The following is a 24,993-nucleotide window of genomic DNA, read 5'->3' on the forward strand; positions in this document are numbered from 1 at the left end:
AGTTTAGTTGCATGATTTTGGAATTCCAAATCAATATTTGTCACCTCATAAAAGTGTTAGAAGTGTCATTTTGCGCACTATAATATAGCGAGTGTTGAAGTCAGAACAATTTAACGGTGAATAATAAATGCAGCGAGGGGTATTATCGGGATTCAAACATGTCACCTCTTGCTCTATATATATTTCCATTCTTTTCCCACTCTCTGCTTTACTAAAAGCTTCACAGACTTTCTTTTCGTTAAAAATCTGTAAATATATTTTTACGGAGAAATTCCGTTATTCTGTAAGAGAATAGTTGAATTCAAAAAGACAAGGTCAGCTTTAAAGTTCATTCACATATGCATAATGCCCAAGAATTTCTCTACATTCTTTCATATTTGAATTACGTTTTGTTTTCATATTGTTACTGTATTATTCATCTTTCTTTTAACCAAAATCTCTTTTCGTTTTTATCAGCTACTGAAGAAAATGGGAATGTTTCTCTTTCCTAATTGATCTGTTTTCCGTTGGATTGTTCTATCAAATTTATTCGGTAAATTCTCCTGCAAGGTTTAAAGAATTCAGAGAATTTGTTTTGGTCTCATCATATGATGCAAAGTGAAATATGATTTTAATTGACTAATTCCAACTTTTAATTGACATGCATCTCTTTCTGAGTGTAAGATATCTGCTCCACATATTGATCTTCTTGCTCTGTTATTTTCTTGTATTGAGACAAACAGAGTCTAAAGAAGCCTCTTTTGAGTTGACGTTGTAAAGATTTTACAAGTGGTAGTAGTAGTAGAAAGGAAGATATTTTATTGGATAAGGAAAGAAAGATATGGAAAACTCTGCTTTCTACTGCAGTTCCGATGGGCTGTTTTCTTTTGCCAGTTTCTTCCCTTTGTCAAACTTGCTTTCAGTTACAAACACTCGTGCTTTTTTTACATTTTGTAATTTGCTTTAACATGAGCTTAGATTTTATCCATTGGCGATTTGGAAAATATTTAGGACTTTCAATGTTATTTAATGTCGCACATGAATCATATATTTCCAACAAGGTGTTGATCCTTCTGGGCTAAAACGATCCAAAAATACTCTTAACATGGTGTAGGTTGATTTAGAGATTAACCATGTGCCACCCAAATGATTTGAGGAATTACCGTCACCAAAGCCCAAAGGTTGTGTATGTGTCTTCAAAGTTACAGGTAAAGTTCGTAAACCGGCCCGTAAACGGGCAAAGGCACCAAGTCAGGCCCCACATCACACTCTGCCATCTCCATACTTGTCCCTTCTAAATTATTGGCTTTGTTATCTGTTGTTGGGCTAAAATGGTACAAAAATACTCTTTACATGATGTGATATTAATCGTTTTGGGTCAAGCTCACACGGTTTTCCCCAAAAGGTCTAACACCATTAATAATATCTAACTCTTTATAAGTTATTTTTTTTTCCTTTCAACTTTCCAACAACTCCTTATAAGTATCTTTGTCCCTTTCCGCTTTTCACGTGGGACTTTGTTCACACACACCCAACAAATCCCAATGACTTGTTACATTCAATCTAACATGCCAAAGTTAGTCATCTTCCTATGTATATGAGTATCTCAATTTAGATATAAGTCATAAGTATTAATTTTCTTATTTATGAATGATTACATCTAAATTATTGACTTGTGCATCTTTTTCCAGGTGTTTTTTCTTGATTTGTAAAAGAAGGAAAGATTTATCATCTTATGTTGATCTAGTTCCTTGAGAAGCGATTAATGGAATCATCTCCAGATCCAACCGTGGAGACGACGAACAGCAAGCCCCCAGGAATTCGATTGATAGAGAGCATGAAGAAGTCAAGCCTGTCTTTCAACTCATATCAAGTCATTGTCCTAATTCTGACATTTTTTGCTTATACAAGTTACCATGCTAATAGAAAAACTACTAGTATCGTGAAACAAGCACTTGGTCCCCAATCCCCTGTTGTTCTTCCAAGTTTACCGTGGCAAAGAAATATTACTCAGAAACCATTTAGAGATGGTTGGTTGCCATTTGATGGCCCCAATGGAACAGCAATGCTCGGTGACCTTGATGTGGCTTTCCTATTTGTGTATGCCATTGGAATGTATTTCTCAGGACATGTGGGTGATAGGATGGATCTGAGAATATTTTTGACAGCAGGAATGTTGGGAACTGGTTTATTCACAGCTCTTTTTGGAGTTGGATATTGGGCAAACATCCATAATTTTTATTACTATATGCTCATTCAAATGGCTGCTGGATTGTTCCAGTCCACTGGATGGCCTTCAGTAGTTGCAGTAGTCGGGAATTGGTTTGGAAAGAAGAAGAGAGGACTTATAATGGGCATTTGGAATGCTCATACTTCCTTCGGTAACATTACGGGGTCATTGGTCGCCTCAATCTTATTGAAATATGGATGGGGTTGGTCGATGGTTGTTCCTGGTATCATTATTGCTTTTAGTGGCATGGTAATATTCCTTCTTTTGCCAGTTCATCCCGAGTATGTTGGAGTTAACAAGGATGAAGATGAAGTCTTATCTACTGGAAAAGAAGACGAGGAAGTGAATGAACCTCTCTTGAGAGAGGAGGAATCAGCCGTGGGTTTTATAGAAGCATGGAGGATCCCAGGGGTTGCACCATTTGCCCTTTGCCTTTTCTTTGCCAAGTTGGTAGCTTACACATTTCTCTATTGGCTCCCCTTCTACATTAGCCACACAGGTTTGTCTGCTCTTATTTGTCATGGTAGGTTTCTCGTCTTTTTTCTCGCTCTATTATGCAAAAAGTATGTATCGATCTTTTTGTATGTATAATGGTCCTGCAGCTATAGACGGAAGATACTTGTCCAACGAGGATTCTGGAAACTTGTCAACACTGTTTGATGTTGGAGGGGTAGTAGGTGGAATCCTAGCAGGTTATATCTCTGATCAGTTGGATGCTAGAGCTATAACAGCTGCTAGCTTCATGTACTGTGCTATCCCAGCCCTATACCTATATCGAAGCTACGGACACATTTCCATGACTATAAACATCATACTCATGTTGATTACTGGAGTGTTTGTGAATGGCCCTTATGCGTTAATAACAACTGCTGTTTCAGCTGACCTGGGAACACATAGATCTTTGAAGGGCAATTCACGAGCACTTGCAACTGTGACTGCTATTATTGATGGAACTGGCTCAATTGGTGCTGCCATTGGACCATTTCTAACGGGTTACATTTCAACTAAGAGCTGGAATGCAGTTTTCGTGATGCTTATGGGAGCAGCTTTCTTTGCTGGTTTGCTTTTGACCAGGCTAGTTGTAGCCGAGGTGAGCGGAAAGATTCAAGAAGTGAGGTCCCAAAGATCATCCTGACCAATGTCTGTTGACCTTGAAGTTTGATTGCCATAAAATTGTGATATTAGTTGCATTCTTTTATTGCTTTCTGAGTAATAATCCAAAGGCATTTTCCCGCCCTTTTTGGATATTATCATTTTTGCTCACGGAGATGAAGAAGTAGAAATGCTCAAATCAAAAATTGAGTGTTCAGTTGGTCTTATATGCAAGTTAAGATGACGATATGAATCTTTCTCCATTTTGTGGGACAGAGTCTAAAACTGCAGATGACTCCTTACTTAGGTCGTCATATATACATATTCACATGTACATTTTTGTGTGCCATAAAAGGAACAAACGCCAGAATATAGAGTAGTATTAGTGTGGGTTGCTGAGAGTTTGTACACATTTTGTTTCTTTTTCATTTGCTTCTTGCCACTACACCTCCTAAATAAAGGTTTCTTTTTGCCATGCCACTGAAAGTTGTAATACGGTCGTCATTTATCAAAGCCCACTCTTGCACAAGTTAGTTGGATGGGATAACCACAAATAGAAGTTTTTGATAATTTCTGTATTTCCCACCAAGGGCGGATGCAGCCCTATAGTAACGGGTTCAATTGAACCCATAACTTTGACGCGAGAGCATAAATTTATGGGCAAAAAACATTAAAATAGCAATAAAGTACAGATGTGAACACATAACTTTAAGGATATAATGAGTTCAATACTATAAAACTTAAACTGAATCAGCCTCTATAACTTCTTCTTTGTTTGCTATACATACATTTTCAGAAGAGGATCAACTTGAAATTAAACAATGCTATAGTACCACTTAAACCAGACATCAGTTCCTAAAATATTACTCCAACAGCATGCAGTCTACTAATTTGAATTACGTAGTATTTTGAGATTGTCACTGTGTTAACATCTTTTGAGCTTTCATTTCAGTTCTTTAATTTAATTGACATGCATCTCCTAATCCTGAGTCTAAGATGTCTACTCCACATGCATGTTGATCTTCTTGTATTGAGATAACTGCAGTAGCAAAGCAGGTCAACAGGAATTATTAGCGACTGTAATTACACAACAAAATTCGTGCTAATTAATCCTGTTTAGCGATGGATAATGATTATAAAAATATACAAATTATTTAGAGACAGATTCGTAGCTAATTCCAGTGTTCTTTATAGTGAGAGTTTCCATGTCTCCTTTATCATCTTTTTGGTGCTTCTTTCTTGATATCTGTTTAATGAGTATTCCTATTAATGAGTATCCTAATTTAGATTTAAGTCATAAAATTTACGAATGGGTGCAATATCTTTTTCCAGGTTGTTCTCTTGATTTATAAAAGAAGGAAATATATCATTTTATCTTGATCAAGCTAAGTTAGCTATGAATGGGGTTACCTCGAGAGCCAGCCAATGAGAAGAAAAACAGCAAGCTAATATATATATATATATATATATATATATATATATATATATATATATATATATATATATATATATATATATATATATGTTTACCCAAAAAATTGAGTAACAATTAAATTTATATTGTGGTTTTAAGGATATGTGATTTAAACCAGTACCAATAGATAAATAACGAATTAAATAAATAAATTGGACAAAAATAAATCTAACCAGTCTGCAAACAATGCCTCGACCTCGATTCGAGATAGTCTCGAAGTTTAGTTAATAAGAACAGCAGAGGATGGAACAAGCAGTGATGAACAGTAAATAAGACAAAGAAAGCAGCGTATATGTGTATGTTTTTCAGTGAATCCCCCATACAATTGATTGGAACTCCTCTTTATATAGTAGAGGAAACCTAATTATGGTATGTCTCTAATTACAGAAGGAAAATCGTATAAACAGCTAGTTAACCGCTTCTAATTTGGTCAGTTCCGAGATTCACGCCATGATCCTCGACCAGTCTCGGATATCCGTTCCGAGATTCACGCCGTGATCTTCGACCGGCTACTGATATCTCGCCATTCCGTTATTATGCTGCCCTCGAAGTCAGTCATACTTGGTCTCGATTGTTGCTGGCCTCGGTCTCAACTTACACTTCGATCTCTAGGCTTGATGTCTCATCTTCGAGCTCGGGTCTGATTTATTACGAGGCTACTCCCAATGTAACTCCCTTGTCTAGATCAAACAGTAAAATCGGGTAGGCCCGATTTGACCGTATACAGATAGTCCCCTCGTTTCTTGGAATGTAACGAGAAGAAACGAACTGAGCCTTCGATTTAGTACCTCGACCAATTATAATGTCAACATCGTGACGTAAGCGACAGAAGCGATTGAAGCGTCGCGTCTGCACAGTTCCCAAGATCATTAATTAACGCCAGTTGATGGTCGGCCACTAGTGCTTTCAAACCATCAAAGTGGCTATTATAAATAGACCACCTTCATAATCCTCTTAAACTTTACTTTCAAACTTCTTCTAATCCTCAAAAAAAAAAAACTCTTGTATTCTCTTCAAGTTTACCAACTTTGTCGGTTTTCGTTTGCCAATCTCTAAAGAACAAATTCCGCCTTCTTCTTCCTTAAACCTCATATAAAAATGGCAAAAATATCAAAATCCATTCCTCAAGAAGAAAAAGCCTCCTCGTCGCGGCCAGCCGGTGGCAAAACACCGGTGGAGTCACGTATTGAAGAGTGCATCCCCGGGCCAAGCGAACTTACTTCCGATTTTGAAGTCGAGAAACCCTCCTCGGTTCCTGGCCGATGCGAACCCATGCATAGATATATCTGTTCGATATCCGAAGGCGATCTCGAGCAGGTGAAAAGGGATTGTTGTTGGGAGAATAAATAGGTGGTGATTCCTACCCCTGAAGAGGACATCACCACTCATGTGAAAGGGTTTTTAAGTGTGTATACTTACCCTTTCACACTGGGTTCCGTCGATCCCATCATAATCGACTTCTGCCGCCAATACCCGGTAACCCTAGGCCAGATCTACCCCTCTTTTTGGCGTATTGTCATTTTGCTCAGATTTTTATCGAGCAAGACCGAGGGGATGTCTTTCACCCTCGATCATCTCATTAGGCTATACAACCCCCGTCGCAGGGCAGACTGATAAGGCTTTAGTGCCTGGCCACGAAGGTGTTATTCTCGAGCATAGACGAGGACAAGGACCGAGGATGGATGTGCCGGTTTGTCCGAGTCAGGACCTCCGATTTAATCCCCGCCGAGAAGATGCCATTCCCCGAAGAATGGAATATGAAGCGTAAGTAGAACTTCACTAATAACGTTTGATTATCTGTTACGTTTCTTTTATCTCTTCTCATCTATATTCTTCTTTATGGTGTAGCTTCCCCCTGGTTTCCTGGTGCAGTCCCGGACCTTGCAGGTTGGGTTCGACAATTGGTTTCAACCAAATCGTATGCTGAGCGCTCGTGGCGCGATTTGGCCAAGGGTCGATGGGAGGCCAAAAATCATGGTAAGTTCCCATGTACATGTTTGATGATTTCCTGTGAAATACTTCTTTTTAACTTGTTTTCTTCTTATACAGGTCTTGGAGATAATGTCGTCATGAGGTCGCCTCCCCTCGGGGAAGAGGAGGCCCCGAAGCCCACCAAAGACAAGAAAAGGAGAAAGGCCTCGACTCCAGATACCCCAAAGCCCAAGAAAAGCAGGGCTCGAAAGTCGAAGATTGATTTCTCCGTTTTGTCTGCCGATGTAGCCCAAAACCCACAAGATGAGGACGAGGAGGGAGAAGATGCCGATTGCATGCTGGTGGCTCGGAAGAGGGGAACGTCGGAGATTTGATAACTGCTGAGCTGGTGACGGTCGAGGAGGTTCAGTCGCAGATCGAGGTGATCTCAGGGGAAGGTCCGAACAGAGTCCCCAAGTCATCGGCTATTGATGACGCCTCCTGTCGTGATAAGCAACCGATGGGTGTGCCCAAAGGGTCTAGTTCTGAGGCCCTTCAAAGAGAAGATAATGCCCCGAGTGACTCGCTCGGGAAAATTAATATCGATGATTTGCCGCACGGTCCCACATTCTCCGAAGGGAAATTTCGGGATGCCCGGTCCATGGGAACCCCCGAAGTGGGGATGGCCCCCGAAGGCGACGATATATTTCGTGGTTCCTTCACAGGGGTCGATGATGTTTCCGACCTTGACACATCACTCATTTTTGATAAGGCTCGGCGGCTTCTGAACCAAATGAGTTTTAGCCCATGCTACCATGCTTGCGTTTGTTCTTATTTCTCTAAGTCCGATTTTTTTCCTCTCTATACAGGCTATAGCGCTCCATCGAGAAGTGTCTTCCAAGTATCGAGCTGAGCTGGCCCGATGTGAGGCTGATCTCAAAAAGCTTACGGAGGAGAGATACGCCCTTAAACTTCTCTATATGCAAAAAGAAGAGGAGATCGTGAGCATTAGAGCCGAGCTGACAAGAGCTCATCGAGATTAGACCGAGCTCATTGAACGGGTAATGTAAATTTTTGGGAGCTTGTTATGTATTGACTTGATATTGGCAACTAACACTTTGATCCTGCAGGTTTAGCAGAAGGCCGAATTGGTTGAGCAGCTTCGTGATGAGGCCAAAATGAAAGAGGCAGAGACTTTGGGGGTGGAAGCAGAACATGGACCATCTCTCCTCGGAGAAAGAAACTGTTCAGGACCAACTGTCTTCGGTTGAGGGTCAACTCCAAAGTGTGAAGGAGGAGAACTTGGCCCGAGCCCAGAAGGTTGAAGAGCTCGAGACTCGGTTGGCTGCTGAGCTTGCAAAGGTCACATCCGAGGCAGAGGTGCTCGTGGCCTCCTACCGAGCTGACGCCAAAGTCGCTAACACTCGGGCAAAGGAAATTTCTAATTTATGATAAATTGTGTTTTGTGTTTGCTTTGTGAAAACGTTGTTGCAATCGGGTTACTGTAGCCTCTATAGTCGAGTGAGCAATAGCTCAAACTCAGAGTAGAACAAGCCCTTAGGTTTTTTTAGTTAAGCGAGGGCGAGTCCCCGAGCTTAACAATATGTTCGGGATTTTAATTTTGGATGGCTTGATCGAAGCCGTAAATGTACTGCTTTTATAGCCGAGTTCGAGTAAGTTTTGAACTCACAGCAACACGTCCCTTAAGGTTTTATGATGAATCTTCGAGCTATATTTTATTTGAGCTCGGAATAGTAGAACCCTTAGGTCTGAATTGAGTGAGAACAAAATTTCGAACTCTAAGTGTATTGGCCCTTAGGCTCTTTAGATTGGGCCGACATGGCCTCTAAAAGATGGCTATTTTTTCCCTTTTTCGGCTTAGAAGATTTAGTAAAAAATTTCTTTATGCCTTAACACATATTCTTTACCCATTATGTTTTTTTAGGGTTCGATGTCGATTGAAACCCCTTTGCTTTTTGTGTCTTAGCACGTTTGTATTAAGATAATTAAGGTTTTTCGAGGGCTGATTTTATCGAGGCCCTTTTGATTACATGCCGAGGGTAGCCTTTTTAACCGATTTTTTAAAGAATTTGAAGGCCTATTTTTACTGCGGAATTCGGACGTCTCCGAGCCGCTTTAATTTGGTTGTAGCCTTTGGGTATGCCTCTTGGGCTTATTTCCCAATAATACTTCAAACTTGTTTGAAGTGTTAGTCCCCGGGAATGATGGCCTTGGCCTGTAGATCGAGGATTGCCTCTTTGAGGTCTATGAATTTGAGTTTAGATTACTCGAATATGTCGATCGTCGACGGCAGTCCTCGAGTGTACGAGGTATATGTGCACTTGGCCCTTGAGCCATTTCTCACAAAATCATAAGTATGGAGCTTGTATAGTAGAAAATTTTCTTTGAGACACAAGATGTTCGATATAAAAAGAATGCTTCTTTGTATAATTTATACATGCGTACATGTTTTCCTATCGGAGCTCGACTAATCTATACGAACACGGTTCATTCGACCGTTTGGCCTATTACAAAGTTTCTCTATTGAGTCCCTTTGGCACGAAGTATTTTCCTCGAAAGCATAACATCTGAGGGTGATGCCCCCCCAGTATTCGAGGTTGATTGTAAAGAAGCGTTGGATACTGTTGGATGGTCCTCGGATAGCACATAATTGTTGCCTCGTTAAAAACCTCTCTGGAAAAATCCACTTGGGACAAAAACCGATCTAAGGGAAAAAGAGTGCAACGCGTGCTTTAAAACCTGAGGTCTCGATATCTTCGATCGATCATCTGCAATGAGTTAGTGTCAAATATATAAATGAAAAAAGAGGAATAAAGTCATACCTTAGCAATAATATCGCTTGAGAAGCGATATGTTCCAATTATTTGGCAGTTGTTCGTCGTTCATCATGCCGAGCTTATAAGATCCCTTTCTGACGATTTCGAGGACTTGGTAGGGTCCTTCCCAATTTGGGCCGAGCTTTCCTTCATTAGGATCTTGACTGTTGATGGTGAGTTTCCTCAGGACTAAGTCCCCGACTCTAAAGTGGCGAAGGTTGGTTCTCCTATTGTAGTATATTTTGATTCGTTGCTTTTGTGCAGCCATTCGAACGAGTGCGGCTTCTCATTTTTCATCCAATAATTCGAGGCTAGTATTTATAGCCTAGTGATTTGACTCTTCTATTGTATGTCGAAACCTGCCACTAGGTTCCCCGACTTCGACTAGAATCAAGGCTTCAGATCCATTTACTAAGGAGAACGGGGTTGCCCCCGTACTGGACTTTGACGTTGTTCGATATGCCCAAAGGACTTCGGGTAGAATTTTTCTCCATTTCCCCTTAGCGTCGTTCAACCTTTTCTTTAGGTTTTGGATAATAGTCTTGTTCATCGACTCGGCCTGTCTGTTCCCACTAGGGTGATATGGCATTGATAATATCTTTTTTATTTTGTGGTCTTCGAGGAATTTCGTCACTTTGCTGCCGATAAATTATTTTCCATTGTCACACACTATTTCGGCAGGTATCCTAAATCAACATACGATGTGATCCCAGATGAAGTCTATAACCTCTTTCTCTCTCACTTTCTCGAACGTCTGTGCTTCAACCCATTTAGAGAAGGAGTCATTCATAAATAAAATGAACTTGACTTTACCTAGGGGCGATGGCAGAGGGCCGATGATATCCATCCCCCATTTCATGAATGGCCATGGGGATAGGACTGAATGAAGTTGTTCTCCGGGTTGATGGATCGTCGGTGCAAACCTTTGGTATTTATCACATTTTCGAACAAACTCCTTAGCGTCTTTTTCCATGCTATCCAGTAGTATCCTACTCTAATGATTTTGCAAATCAGTGATTCGGCGCCGGAGTGGTTCCCACAAGTGCCTTCATGGACCTCTCGCAGAACATAATCGATGTCTCCTGGTCCTAAGCATACCGTCAATGGTCCATCGAATGTCCTTCGGTATAATGTTCCATCTTCAATCAATGTGAATCGAGCAGCTTTGGTTCATAGGGCCCTCGACTCTTTAGGGTCCGATGGGAGCTTTCCGTTCTTCAAGTATTCAATATATTTATTCCTCCAATCCCAGGTTAAGCTTGTAGAGTTTATCTCGGCATGACCTTCCTCGATCACGGATCTCAAGAGTTGAACGACAGTCCCCGAACTGATCTCATCTTCCTCGACTGATGACCCTAAACTTGCAAGCGCATCAGCTTTACTGTTTTGTTCTCGAGCTACATGTTGTAAAGTCCATTCCTTGAAACTGTGCAAGGTTACCTACAGCTTGTCCAAATACCTTTGCATTATATCCTCTCGAACTTCGAAAGTTTTGTTTACTTGGTTTACCACCAGTAAAGAGTCACACTTGGCTTCAATGACTTCTGCTCCTAAGGTTTTTGCTAGCTCGAGACCTACAATCATGGCCTCGTACTCGGCCTCATTGTTAGTCAACCTAGGAGTTTTGATAAATTGCCTAATAGTTCTACCCGCGGGCAGCTTCAACACGATGCCTAGCTCGGACCCCTTCACATTCGAAGCACCATATGTGAAAAGGGTCCATACCCCCGATGATGTACCCGATTTTAAAGAGAGTTCCTTTTCGACTTTGGGTACGAGGGTTGGCGTGAAATCGGCCACGAAGTCCGCTAAAATTTGAGACTTGATGGCCATCCGGGGTTGATACTCGATATCATACCCATTAAGTTTGACGGCCCATTTGACCAATCAGACCGATAGTTCGAGCTTGTGCAAAATATTACGAAGTGGGTAAGTGGTTAATATGCATATGGGGTGACATTGGAAGTATGGTCTTAACTTTTTTAAAGGCGCTTATCAATGCAAGTGCCAATTTCTCAAATTGCGGATATCTAGTTTCTGCTTCTCCTAAGGTCCGACTTACATAATAAACGGGATATTGCGTACCTTGCTCTTCTCGAACTAGGACACCACTTACTGCGATTTACGATACTGCCAAGTATAAGTAAAGTTTCTCATCTTCCTTTGGAATGTGAAGCAATGGTGGGCTCGATAGGTATCGCTTCAATTTCTCTAATGCCTGTTGGCATTCCGGGGTCCAGGCAAAATCGTTCTTCTTTTTGAGTAGAGAGAAATATCTGTGGCTTCGATCCGACGACCTCGAAATGAATCGGCCTAAGGCATCTATCCGTCTGGTTAGCCTCTGCACAGCTTTTACACTGTCCACGACGGTGAAGTCTTCAATGGACTTGATTTTATCGGGGTTGATTTCAATCCTTCGATTCGATACCATGAAGCCAAGGAACATGCCCGAACCGACCCCGAAAGCACATTTTTCGGGGTTGAGCTTCATGTTGTATTTCTTTAAAATCTTGAACGTTTCCTGCAAATGAGCCAAATGGTCCTCTGTGCGTAGGGACTTAACTAGCATTTCATCAATATAAACTTCCATTGATTTACCTATTTGTTCTTCGAACATTTTATTTACTAGGCGTTGGTAAGTAACTCCTGCATTGTTTAGCTCGAAGGGCATTACATTATAACAATATGTTCCATATTTGGTGATAAATGAAGTCTTTTCTCGGTCCTCCGAGTTCATTTGGATTTGATTGTACCCGAAATAGGCATCGAGAAAAGTAAGATTAAATCTTTATAATCTACACACATTCTAAGTTTATTCCCTTTTTTAGGGACTACAACTACATTGGCTAACCATTCGGGATATTTCACCTCCCGAATGGACCCTATTTTGAGAAGTTTAGTTACCTCGTCCTTTATGAATGCGTGCTTTACCTCGGACTGAGGTCTTCTCTTTTGCTTCACCGGTTTGAACCTAGGGTCCATGCTTAATCGATGCATCATTATCTCCGGTGGGATCCCTGTCATGTCTAAATGAGACCAAGAAAAACAATCCATGTTATCAATAAGAAGTTGAATAAGCTTTTTCCTGAGTTCGGGGGTTAATCCTGTTCCCAGGTATACCTTTCGCTCGGGTAGGTACTCGATCAATATAACTTGTTCCAGCTCTTCGACCATTGATTTGGTGGCATCAGAATCTTCGGGGACAATAAAAGTTCGAAGGGTCAAAAAATCCTCCTCTTCTTCTTCTATCTTCTGCTTCCCCGATTCGGTCGAGGCTGGTGGCTGTGATTTCTATTTGACTTCCTACTTACCTTTGATGCTCGACCTTTTCGAGGTTGATAGTGTCGATATCGGTGTTACCTCATTGACCGCAAATATTTCCTTTGCAGTATGCTGCTCCCCGTATACTATTCTTACACCATCCGACGTCGGGAATTTCATCATTCGATGGAGAGTTGAAGGGACTACCCTCATATTGTGGATCCAAGGCCTTCTGAGCAAGGCATTGTACCTGATGTCGCCCTCAATTACGTGGAACTTGGTATCTTTAATGGTTCCAGTCATATTCATCGGTATAATAATCTCCCCTTTAGTTGTTTCACTGGCCATATTGAAGCCGTTTAAGACTCAAGTTGCGAGCACAATTTGATTTTGTAGGCCGAGCTGCTCCACGACCCTCGATCGGATGATATTCGCCGAGCTACCTGGATTCACTAAAACACGCTTAATTTGAACTTTATTTAATAAGATAGAAATTACTAGAGCATCGTTGTGGGGCTGAGAAATGCCTTCTGCTTCTTCGTTGTTGAATGATAAAGTGCCTTCGGGCACATAATCTCGGGTTCATTTTTCCCTAGTGATTGATACCTTAGTGCGTTTGAATATGGGTCCCTGTGGAATGTCAGACCCCACCGACGATCATATGAATGACATGTTGTGGTTCCTCCTGTTCATTTTTCCTGTTGGCATCCCTTTCTATGAAATAATTCTTGGCTCGATCACTGAGGAACTCTCGAAGGTGGCCCTCATTGAATAGACGGGCTACCTCCTCCCTTAATTGCCTGCAATCCTAGGTCTTGTGACCATGCGTGCCATGATATTTGCACATCAAATTTGGGCTTCTTTGGGAAGGATCAGTTTGTATGGGTTTGGGCTACCTAGTATCTCTGATCCTTTCGATTGCCGATACAATGCCCGATGCATCGATGCTAAAGTTATATTTCGATAACCGAGGTGCCTCTGTGGGATCGACATACTTATCAAAACCACTTTTGCTCATAAGTCCCCGAGAATTCTGTCCTCGATCATTTCTTCAATCATTCCGGGCAGAATTGCGTCCTGAACCATTCTTCATTCGATCTGCAGTATATGGTTGATATCGGTCCATGTTCGACCTTGGCTCCCTGTTTGACCTTGGCTCCCTGTCGACGTCCCTCTGGTTTTTAACTTTCGACCTGTTTGGATATACTGAATTTCAGGTTAAAACATGTCAAACTCACAAAACGCATCCACACACGGTGACAATGGCCTCGGATTCCACAATGAAAACGAAAATGTGATCGCTCTAGGAGTCAAGGTGCCACAGGCTAATCTTGGGGCAGCACCGGTTGCCAACCCAGTCGATGTCAGTTCGCACATTGCTCTAAACGCAGACTTAGGCGCAGATCTTGATAGGAGTGTACGCAGAGAAGGCCGATCTAGTTGCCAAGGAACACAGGGCAGAGGAGATGAAGAAGTCAGTCTCCAAGTGATATTCGAGATGCTTCACGCTCAGCAAGCCGCTATTGCTCAGTTACAAAATCAATATAGAGCTCCGAATAGGGTCGAGCCGGAAATTACTAGCCGTACCGAGCCAGTACCAGAAAGGTCGAATGGTAATGAATCGGGGACTAATCCTGCGGTAATGAAAATGCTCAAGGAGCTCACCAAAATAATTAAATCAGGGGAGAAGAGAATCGAAGCCAACGATAAAAAATTGGAGACATACAACTCTCGAGTTGATCAGATACCGGGGGCACCGCCAATCTTGAGAGGGATGGATTCAAAGAAGTTTGTACAAAAGCCGTTTCCTCCAAGTGCGGCTCCGAAGCCTATTCCAAAGAAGTTTTGTATGCCAGACATACCCAAATACAATGGGACCACCGATCCCAGCGAGCATGTTACTTCATATACATGCGCCATCAAGGGTAACGATTTGGAGGATGATGAAATCGAATCTGTGCTGTTGAAAAAATTTGGAGAGAACCTTTCGAAGGGAGCAATGATTTGGTATCACAACCTGCCACCAAATTCCATCGACGCATTTGCAATGTTAGCAGATTCTTTCGTAAAGGCACACACCAGGGCCATAAAGGCCGCAACGAGGAAATCAGACCTTTTCAAGGTAAGACAAAGGGATAATGAAATGCTGAAGGAGTTTGTGTCCCGATTTCAAATGGAACGCATGGAGTTGCCGCCGGTCACAGATAATTGGGCCGTTCAAGCTTTCACCCAAGGGTTGAACGAGCGAAGTTCGATAGCATCACGTCAGTTGAAACAAAATCTGATTGAGTATCCAGCTGTATACTCGACAAGAACAAGCGTAAAATAGTGTGTTTTACCAAAATCAGTACGGACAATCACTATTATCCTTAGCCCCATGGTGGGCGCCAAACTGTTTACCCAGAAAATCGAGTAACAATTAAACTTATATTGTGGCTTTAAGGATATGTGATTTAAACCAGTACCAATAGATAAATAACGATTTAAATAGATAAATTGGACAAAAATAAATCTAACCAGTCTGCAAACAATTCCTCGACCTCGATTCGAGATAGTCTCGAGGTTTTAGTTAATAAGAACAGTAGAGGATGGAACAAGCAGTGATGAACAGTAAATAAGACAAAGAAAGCAGCGTATATGTATATGTTTTTCAGTGAATCCCCTATACAAATGATTAGAACTCCTCTTTATATAGTAGAGGAAACCTAATTATGGTATGTCTCTAATTACAGAAGGAAAATTGTATAAACAGCTAGTTAACCGCTTCTAATTTGGTCCGTTCTGAGATTCACGCCATGATCCTCGACCATTCTCGGATATCCGTTCCGAGATTCACGCCGTGATCTTCGATCGGTTACTGATATCTCGCCATTCCGTTATTATGTTGCCCTCGAAGTCAGTCATACTTGGTCTCGATTGTTACTGGCGTCGGTCTCAACGTACACTTCGTTCTCTAGGCATGATGTCTCATCTTCGAGCTTGGGTCTGATTTATTACGAGGCTATCCCCGATGTAACTCCCTTGTCTCGATCAAACAGCAAAATCGGATTGGCCTGATTTTGACCGTATACAATATATAGAGAAGTCAAGTCTACACAGGGGCGGATCTACCTTATGAGTTCGGGGTACCACGACACCCGCTCGCTTCGCTAAAATTCTTACTATGTACGTAATATCTCTGTGAAGAAAGGTATAAATGGATAGAGTGGCACCCAAAAGTCACAAAGTAAAAGCGTGTGTCATTGGTTCAGCCTTCCCTTTGAAGGCTTTCCTTGGCCTCATGAATGCAAGTTCGATTCCCTGTTGGAGCAGCTTCTTTGATTTTTCCTTTTTTCTACTTATTAAGATTTCCTTTATTTTCAGTTGAACCCTAGGGCCTCACCTATTTTCCTTCTTTTTCAGTTATTTCCCTCCTTTTATTACTTGCTAAGTCTCTATTCTTCATTTTTTAAACTTTCAGTTCTCATTTTGTTTCTATCATTATAACTTATTTTATGAACAATTATTTTCTATAGGTAATTTGAATTGATTTTAATTAGCATATAATTTTTTTATTTTTAATGAAACGATATTAATTTATATAGTGGAATATAATTTGAGCAATATCTTCTATTGGGTTATGAAAAAAAATTAAATGGCTTGATTAATAGTCGTTTTGAGTCGAATATCATAGGTTGAATGTTGAAGGTTTTTCTTTGAAAATAATTATCATATAAGTCAACAATTAAGATGAAAAAATAAACAAAGAACAATACAAGTAAATTAATCTAGTCAAACAAAGAATATATAGTGTAGTTAAGGTACTCTTTAAGCAAATACTTATATTGGAGGTGCTCTTTCATGAAATGTTATTTTTCTTTTGCATTTTTATTTAGAATGTGTTTAAATTAAGCGTTAAAATTTTGAACTAAAATCAAACTTATTTGTGTTGTGAATGAAAGACCTATTCAAACTAACCAAAAACTAACCGAACCGACCCATTATTCCTAATCTATCTTTGTAACTACTCACATGTATATTGTATGCATAACATGATGACACCCGCAACCTTCGAATCATAGATCCGCCTCTGAGTCTACATATCATGTCATTAATCTAATTGTAAACATTTTTTGCATATACAAGTTACCATGCTAATAGAAAAACTAGTAGCATCGTGAAACAAGCACTTGATCCCATATCAACTGATGTTGGTCCGAATTTACCCACGGCAAACAAATATTACTCCCAAAACATTTAGGGATGGTTGGTTTCCATTTGATGGCCCCAATGGAACAGCACTGCTAGCTCGATGACATTGATGGGGCTTTCCTATTTAATTTGTGTATGCCATTATATTGTAATGCATTTGTATGGGCACCTTGGCGATATGATATTTGTATCTAAGATTATTTTTTGACAGCAGCAGGAAGGTTGGGAACTGGCCGGTTTTTAAAGTTGGATATTGGGGACACGTCCATAATTTCTATTACTATATATATAATCATTCAAATGATTGCTGGATTGCTTCCACTGCCATGCACTACTGCAAAACTGTAAAAAATCGTCCACAAGAAAATAGGTAAATTGATCGCAAAAGTCAAGAAAATATTTCTCACAAAGATACCGATCACCATCGATCGAAAAAATAGTGGTTCCACAACAAAGAAACACTGCTACGTCTGACACATAAATATTCCGACCGATGTCGGCCGGAAATTGGTCAATCTTTGACCAAGACCTGGTCATACTTGCATACTAGTATTAGAACCCACGCGATGCGCGGATAATTTGACAGAATATTAATTTTATAAAATTATGATCTAATATATCATATTATTTTAATAAATCTTAGTTTTTGTTTTATTGTTTAATATAGTATGCAGAAATATAACAAAATCTATACGAAATCAAAGGATACACATCATATAGTAATCAAATAAATTATTTGATCCTTATTTATTCTTTATCAAATTAGCAAGTATTTAGTACTATACATTTACTAATGTGACTTTTTATTAACTTGTCAATTGGCTTAATATTTTGATACTATTTCTCTTTTAATATAACATAGATATATATTTTCTTACTCTGAAAATATTTTTATTTTTTTGAAACTTATGTTATACTGTTCAAGATTCTTCAATGGTCTAAATTTATCAATAATTTTTTTGAGTGTTATTTATTTATCTTTTATTTTTTTTAATTAATTCAAAATATAAATATAATAAATTATCTGTATCCCTCTCTTTTCGTACATTCTTTTCTACTGTAATATTTGATTAGTTTTCTAATTTTGTAGATTATTAAAAATTTAAATAATGTAATATTGTTTTACTAAATTATAATTTTGAATTCATCAAAAGTACAAAAAGACAAGCATTTATATATATATATGTGACCTACCAATATTTTTAATAATTATTAATTTATGTCATATATATATATATATATATATATATATATATATATATATATATATATATATATATATATATATATATATATCTTATGTATAATATCCTAATAGTATCTTTATATTTGTATTCTTCATTATGAAATTATGATATATATATATATATATCTTATGTATAATATCCTAATAGTATCTTTATATTTGTATTCTTCATTATGAAATTATGAGTTCTATTTATTAACTAACATTTTCTACATGAGAAATTTAATTAGTATATATATTTTTACGCTGCCGCTTGAAATTTCTTTTTTGGTATTATTCCTTTATAAATATTTATTTATTATAATTTTAGTTATGTGTATATGTACGGCATTTCTAATCATAACTCTAATTATAAGTCATATATTTTTATATTTTCCCACAAATTTATATTTTATTTCTGTATTGTTCCTTTCTTATCTAATAGTATTATCCATTAGCTAATATTATTAAATTGTCATATGATTTTTTTATAAATTATCAGTTAAATATAATACAATGAATATAATTTTGTATTACTCTTAAATTTTAAGTTGACTTTATCTTGTATGATTTTGTCATAATTATTTCGATATTTAAATTTATCAATAATATTTTCGAGTATTATTTATTTACTTAATTTTATCAAAAAAATAAAAATAAAGTTGGATAGAATCACATTATATCTATTCTCCACTTTATATATTAGTTTATGTTCTACAATATCTTGATTTTTTTCATTTGGTGTTTATCTATAATACGAATATAATTATTACAATTTTTCTAAATGGATGTCTTCAATTAGTTAAAAGGTTAAACAGAGAAGTTCTTTTAATATATGTCATAAATCTACTAATAATTATAATTATTATTATTTTTGTATTATTTTCAATAAGAAATTAAATTGAACTCTTCTTCCTGTTTGTACTTATTATGAAAGTTTAATTTATTTTTATTAAGATTACTATAGAAGTTAAATAATATCATCATATATTTTATTTATTTCTTGAAATTTGTCACGACCCTATTTTCCCTATAGGTCATGATGGCGTCCAACGTCGCCGCCAGGCAAACCAACGGTGAACTAGTCATGTACTTATTCTTTTTAACATTGTAGAAATAGTTGATTTTAATTATTAAATAAGTGAGAAGTGAGAAATTGAATAAAAATAAGGTGTGAGCAATTATAAGGTCAAGTGTAGTGAAATAAATACCCAAATATTATCAAATATCTACTAGCATAATTTCAAGACATGGTGTCACAAGTGTATGAGCTACTAGTAGAATATACAAAACACTAAACTACTGTCTGAAGTAGAGTAGGCAGAAAGTAAATACAAAAGAGAGACTTCAGGTATCACGACCCAAAATTCACTAAAGGTCGTGATGACGCCTAACACCCTCGTCAAGCAAGCCAAAGCTGATTGATCACTTAATTACTCATTTTAGTATTTTGAAATTATAGCTTTCATTAATTAAATAGTATGAAATAGAACTTACAGGGTAAAGGGTAATATTTACACGAACTACAATAATGAACCACCCGTAGGACCCCCAAACCCCGATGTCACAAGTGCATGAGTATCAACTAAAAAATACAATAAAATACAACATATGTCTGGAATACAAATTAGACAGGAGAATATAAATAACTCTGATGGAGACTTTGCAGGCTGCGGATCGTATCATGAAATGTAGCTCACGGTAAAGTCCCCGCAATAGCCGCGCCTCTACGCCCAAAAGACCACCAGACATATATGTACCTGCACAAAAAGTGCAGCAAGTATAGCATGAGTAGTAAATCAACGCGTACCCAGTAGGTATCTAGCCTAACCCCAGAGAAGTAGTGATGAGGGGTCGATATCAACACTTGCTAGTGGTCCAATAAGACAGATACAGTAGAAGTAAACAGGTGTGAGTTAGAGTAAATAAGAGAAATAACAAGTATAATACGTGGTACAATTCTCCTCTCTGCAATAACGCAATCTATCAGTTAGTAGCTACCTCCTCAATTGGAGTATATATAAAATGGACCTAACCAGATATGTCATCACAGTTCAATCAGGAAAAGCTCACAGATACACTGACTTCTTGCCAATTATTACGCACGACTTCATAAGAGTATTTTATAGAAATGCCGAGGCGTACGGCCCGATCCATCATAACATTGAAAAACCATAGATACATCTATTTTATTGCCGAGGTGAACGACCCGCTCCCACGAGAGAGTAGTTTATAGAAATACCGAGGTGTACGAACCGATCCCATCATAATCTGTGCACTGCCGAGGGTCGAACGACACGAATCATAGATGTATTTATCCTGCCGAGGCGAATGACCCGATCCCATTAGAATAAGAAGCTTTGACGGGTCCTTGACCCCACTCACGAATAGACGTGTGAGTTATAAATTTTAAGCAAAACCTTACGATGAGAACGCATAATGCGGGAGAAATTCATAAGAGGAGTACAATTATTTCGCGGCAAATCATGAAGCCCGTCGAATCTCTACAATAGCAAATCTATCACTCTACACAATTCTAGTCTCAAGTCACAACGTAAAATAAAGGAATTTAATAGGCCAGAGACAACTCAAATAGTACAGTTATATCATGGCGGGAACCTAAGTCTACCCGGACATAACATGAATCTAGCTACGCATGGACTCTCGTCACCTTGTGCGTACATAGCCCCCTACAACATGTAACACATAACAAATACATTACCTAGGGGTAGTTTCCCCCCTCACAGAGTTAGACATAAGTCTTACCTCGTTCCGAAGTTCCATAACCGGCTCCAAAGCCTCTCTAACACCTCAAACCAATGCCCGTCGATCCAAACTATTCAAACAAATGTGCAAACCAATCAAAATATATTCTAATACCCATAATTAATCATTCTAAACAATTTCCAACTCCGCTCGAAAAGTCGATAAAATCAACCCTCAGGCCCACGCGCCCGGATTCCAAAAATTTTCGAAGATAAACTTTACCCATAACACCACGAACTCAAATATATAATTTATTCCTAATTCCATGTCCAATTTTGAGGTCAAAATTCAAAAATACCATATTCTAGGTTTTCTACCAAAATTCTAAATTTCTACTAATTTTCATGTTTAAATCCATATATAAACCATGTATTTAACTTGTAATAGGTGGGAATCACTTACCTTGTGATGCTTGATGAAAATCTCCCCTTGAAGCTCTCCAAAATCGCCCCAACTAAATGAAAATGAGAGAAAATGGGACAACTCACGCTTTTTAAAAGAACCCCTCCATGCAGACGACCTCCCGCATCTGCGGAAAAGAAGCCGCTTCTGCTGCTCCGTTTCTGCAAAAATATCCTCGCTCCTGCGGAAGCCCACTATTAGCAGTCCATCGCATCTGCGGAAATTCGTCCGCTGCTACGCAACCGCAGGTGCAACACAGCCTAGCGTATCTGCACAAATTCCCGCACCAACGGCCCTGGCCTCACTTCTGCGCACACGCAGGTGCGCTGCTCATCTCCGCTTTTGCGACTTCATGCCCAGGATGCCCAAGCCGCTTCTGTGAGGTCGCTTCTGCGACCAAACTTCTGCAGAAGCGATCACACCAGCTACTGCCAGCTTCAGCATCTCATAAGTCCAAAATAAATCCTTTAACCATCCGAAATCCACCCGAGGCCCTCGAGACCTTAACCAAATATATCAACACATCCCAAAATGCAGTACGAACTTAATCAAAGCCTTAAACCACGTCAAACAACATCAAAATCATGAATCGCGGCTCGAATCAAACTTATAAATTTTCAAATTTCCAAATTCTATAACCTGTGCCGAAACGTATCAAATCAATCCGGAATGACTTTCAACTTTGCATACGAGACACAAATGACACAACAGAGCTATTCCATGGCTCGGAACCCCAAACAGACATCGATAACATCAAAATCCACTTCAAACCAAACTTATGAAATTCTTAAACCTTTAAAAATGCCAACCTTCCAAACTTATGAAATTCTTAAACCTTTAAAAATTCTAACCTTCTATAATAATCGCCGAAATGCTCCCGGGTGATCCGATACTCAACCCGAACATACGCCCCAGTCCGAAATCATCGTACGAGCCTATTGGAACCTTCAAATCCCGATTCCGAGGCCGTTTACTCAAAAGTCAAATCTTAGCTAATATTTCCAACTTAAAGCTTCTAAAATTAGAATTGTCTTTCCAAATCAATCCTAAACTTCCCGAAATTCAATTCCGACCACACGTACAAGTCATAATACCTGAAGTGAAACTACTCAAGGCCTCAAACTGCCGAACGACGCGCTAGAGCTCAAAACGACCAGTCGGGTTGTTACATTCTCCCCCACTTAAACATACGTTCGTCCTCGAACGTGCTAAGAACTGCTCCGGATTTGTCCAAAATCACCGTGCAACACCTTGTGCACCTACCCGTGCCACCACAACCCACTTGGGCACACTAGCTTGAGCCAGACTGAACGTCCTCCCTTTTATTTAGTCAATAAACCTTAGAACCAAATTACAACCTCCAAATTTCTCCACAATACCTGATTCTAACATACGGACACTGTACCATTCACCACACACCGTACCAAAACATGATCGTACCCCTTTTGCTGAATTCACACCATGTCACGCATAATTCACATGCCCATAATATCATCCTCCGACCACGATAACTGTAATTTCACAAATCTGATACCCGCAATACATCTCATGACGTATATAAATCCTGTTCCAACTCTCGCAATACTACCACGACTAAAGACACGTGTAGAAACTCATAACCACCCGCCGAATCAATAATTCATGGAGTCTCTCCTCCTGACAAGAACCATTACCTCATTCAGAATTGAATAACGTTATTTTCCCTTTTATGTTCCTTATATAAATCTGGTTGCAAAAATTTCAAGTCCAATAATCTCGTCTCCCCAGTACAAGTTGCTCAGGCAATAAGCCGCCTCAAACACTGACTCAGATCTCATATGACTCCATCAATGCGCCGACAAGCTACAACTCGAATATAACACATAAGGAGGAACGAACTCTGGAAAAGAATTACCTAGCCCGCGTAACGAATAAAACGGTCGAACAAATGTTATAAACCCTCTTTAGAGGATGAGAAACAAAATATGCATGAAAGATATAGGGAACCGTACTCAACATAACACTTTTGCGGCGTGCAACTCGATCCAAACATGATACCGTTGCTGCGTGCAACCCGATCCAAATAGCGTACATGTGGCGGCGCGCCACCCGATCCACTCATAACAATAAATAAGGACATACCCATCAAGCCATAATGCTTCTACCTACGGAATACCGAATATTGGCTACAAGCACGCCAAGTGCAAAAATACAACTCTAGGGAGACGGATAGTGCAATACGCCACAAAACCCAAGCACGACTAAGGTACGATAAATGACCTGCATCTCAAGAGCCATCCTGCTCATATGACACCACAAGATACACGGGACCTCAACACATGTGAGAATAATCAAGCCGTCTCAATCAGGCACAACCCCCATAGTTCACAACCAAAGGAATATAGCGCCTTCTAGGCATAAACTCTCACATCAACGATAGTACCAAAATCTTCATACTTGGTCTCAATCTTTAACAATCAAGTGACTAGCATGTCACACTCATACAATCTCCCCGTGGGGTACGCTCCCACAACCTTCTGCCCAGGTAGCCAAGTTCGCACATCCATACCACCAACTGTACTAATTTTGTAAAGCAGATCAAGAATCTGCAAATCAATACAAAATGCTCCTTCCACAGAACGCCATTCCCAGGCGACACTAGGATAATGTTATCTTACTCTGAACATCTAATTCTTCCCAGCTCATCCGAGCTCGTGACATTTTTATCAACACCGAACCGCAACCCTAATCCTCCATTTTCAAATTCTCGTGCCGCTCACTACACCTATCATGCCGCTACGCGATAATACACGCATTCACCACAACCCTTGAACTACTAGTAGAATTCATTGGCTAGAAACCTTTCACTTAGCTTATTTCAGATGAACCAATGTAACACACAACTAAATTCTCAAACCGCATAAAATACAACCTCAAACCGTGATCTAAACCGTCATAACTCTTTCGGAATCCATTTACAGAACAAAGCCATTTGAATCAAATACCTCCCAAATCGATCAGGTCCTGGTAGTTGTCAAGCCCGCACGTACAACCACAAACTACATGTATAACTTTACACAACGAAGGAACTGGTCATTGCCACCACCATGCCGATTCAACCATTACTAACAGACCCAACTTCTTTTAATTTACTCTTGACTAGACTTGGAAATATAATAGTCCCATTACAACATAACGAACTCAATCTGCACTCATCCTGAGTGACCCGAATCGCGAGTCCACATCATCTCAATACCCATGAACCACCTCATACCCTTCTCAAGCGCGTAATAGCATCTCCAACTGGCACCCCCAATTTGCAAGACCTTCCGCGAATCCGAAGCTATTTCTTCCTTTACTCCCATACTGCACCGCATACCCGACAGTGACATAGAACATTCCAAGGTCCATTCGCAATCCACTGTGAAAACTCGGTCCTTAACTACACAACAGACATAAAATCCTTAGACACTACACTTTAATTCTTGAACCCACTAGGACCGTTGTTGAGAGTCACCCACTCTAACCTGATCTCGAACATAACCGAACTCCAATGCTCTACTAACACATGAACACCCTATCAAAGAAGCAACCGGCTGAATTGTTTTCCTTGTACATTACATCCATAAGAAGCATACACTCGGAG

At 39.5% G+C, this 24,993-nt stretch overlaps 1 protein-coding gene across 5 annotated transcripts; it reads left to right on the forward strand.

Annotated features, from left to right (window-relative positions):
* The first annotated feature begins 205 nt into the window (after window positions 1-205).
* Window positions 206-3,781, forward strand: LOC107776389 (putative glycerol-3-phosphate transporter 1). Of its 5 annotated transcripts, XM_075228097.1 has the most exons (5): window positions 207-314; window positions 457-532; window positions 1,094-1,187; window positions 1,671-2,708; window positions 2,812-3,781. In XM_075228097.1, the coding sequence occupies exons 4-5, from the start codon at window positions 1,745-1,747 to the stop codon at window positions 3,342-3,344; spliced, it is 1,497 nt and encodes a 498-aa protein (XP_075084198.1). In that variant the 5' UTR covers window positions 207-314; window positions 457-532; window positions 1,094-1,187; window positions 1,671-1,744; the 3' UTR covers window positions 3,345-3,781. The 5 variants fall into 5 exon arrangements, with proteins under 5 accessions (XP_016451765.1, XP_075084198.1, XP_016451762.1 ...); XM_016596277.2 differs by lacking the exon at window positions 1,094-1,187 and having other exon boundaries at window positions 225-314; window positions 1,671-2,732; XM_016596278.2 differs by lacking the exon at window positions 457-532 and having other exon boundaries at window positions 225-314; window positions 1,671-2,732.
* The last annotated feature ends 21,212 nt before the right edge of the window (window positions 3,782-24,993 follow it).

Source organism: Nicotiana tabacum, chromosome 13 (genome assembly GCF_000715075.1).
Source record: "Nicotiana tabacum cultivar K326 chromosome 13, ASM71507v2, whole genome shotgun sequence".
Lineage (NCBI taxonomy): Eukaryota > Viridiplantae > Streptophyta > Magnoliopsida > Solanales > Solanaceae > Nicotiana > Nicotiana tabacum.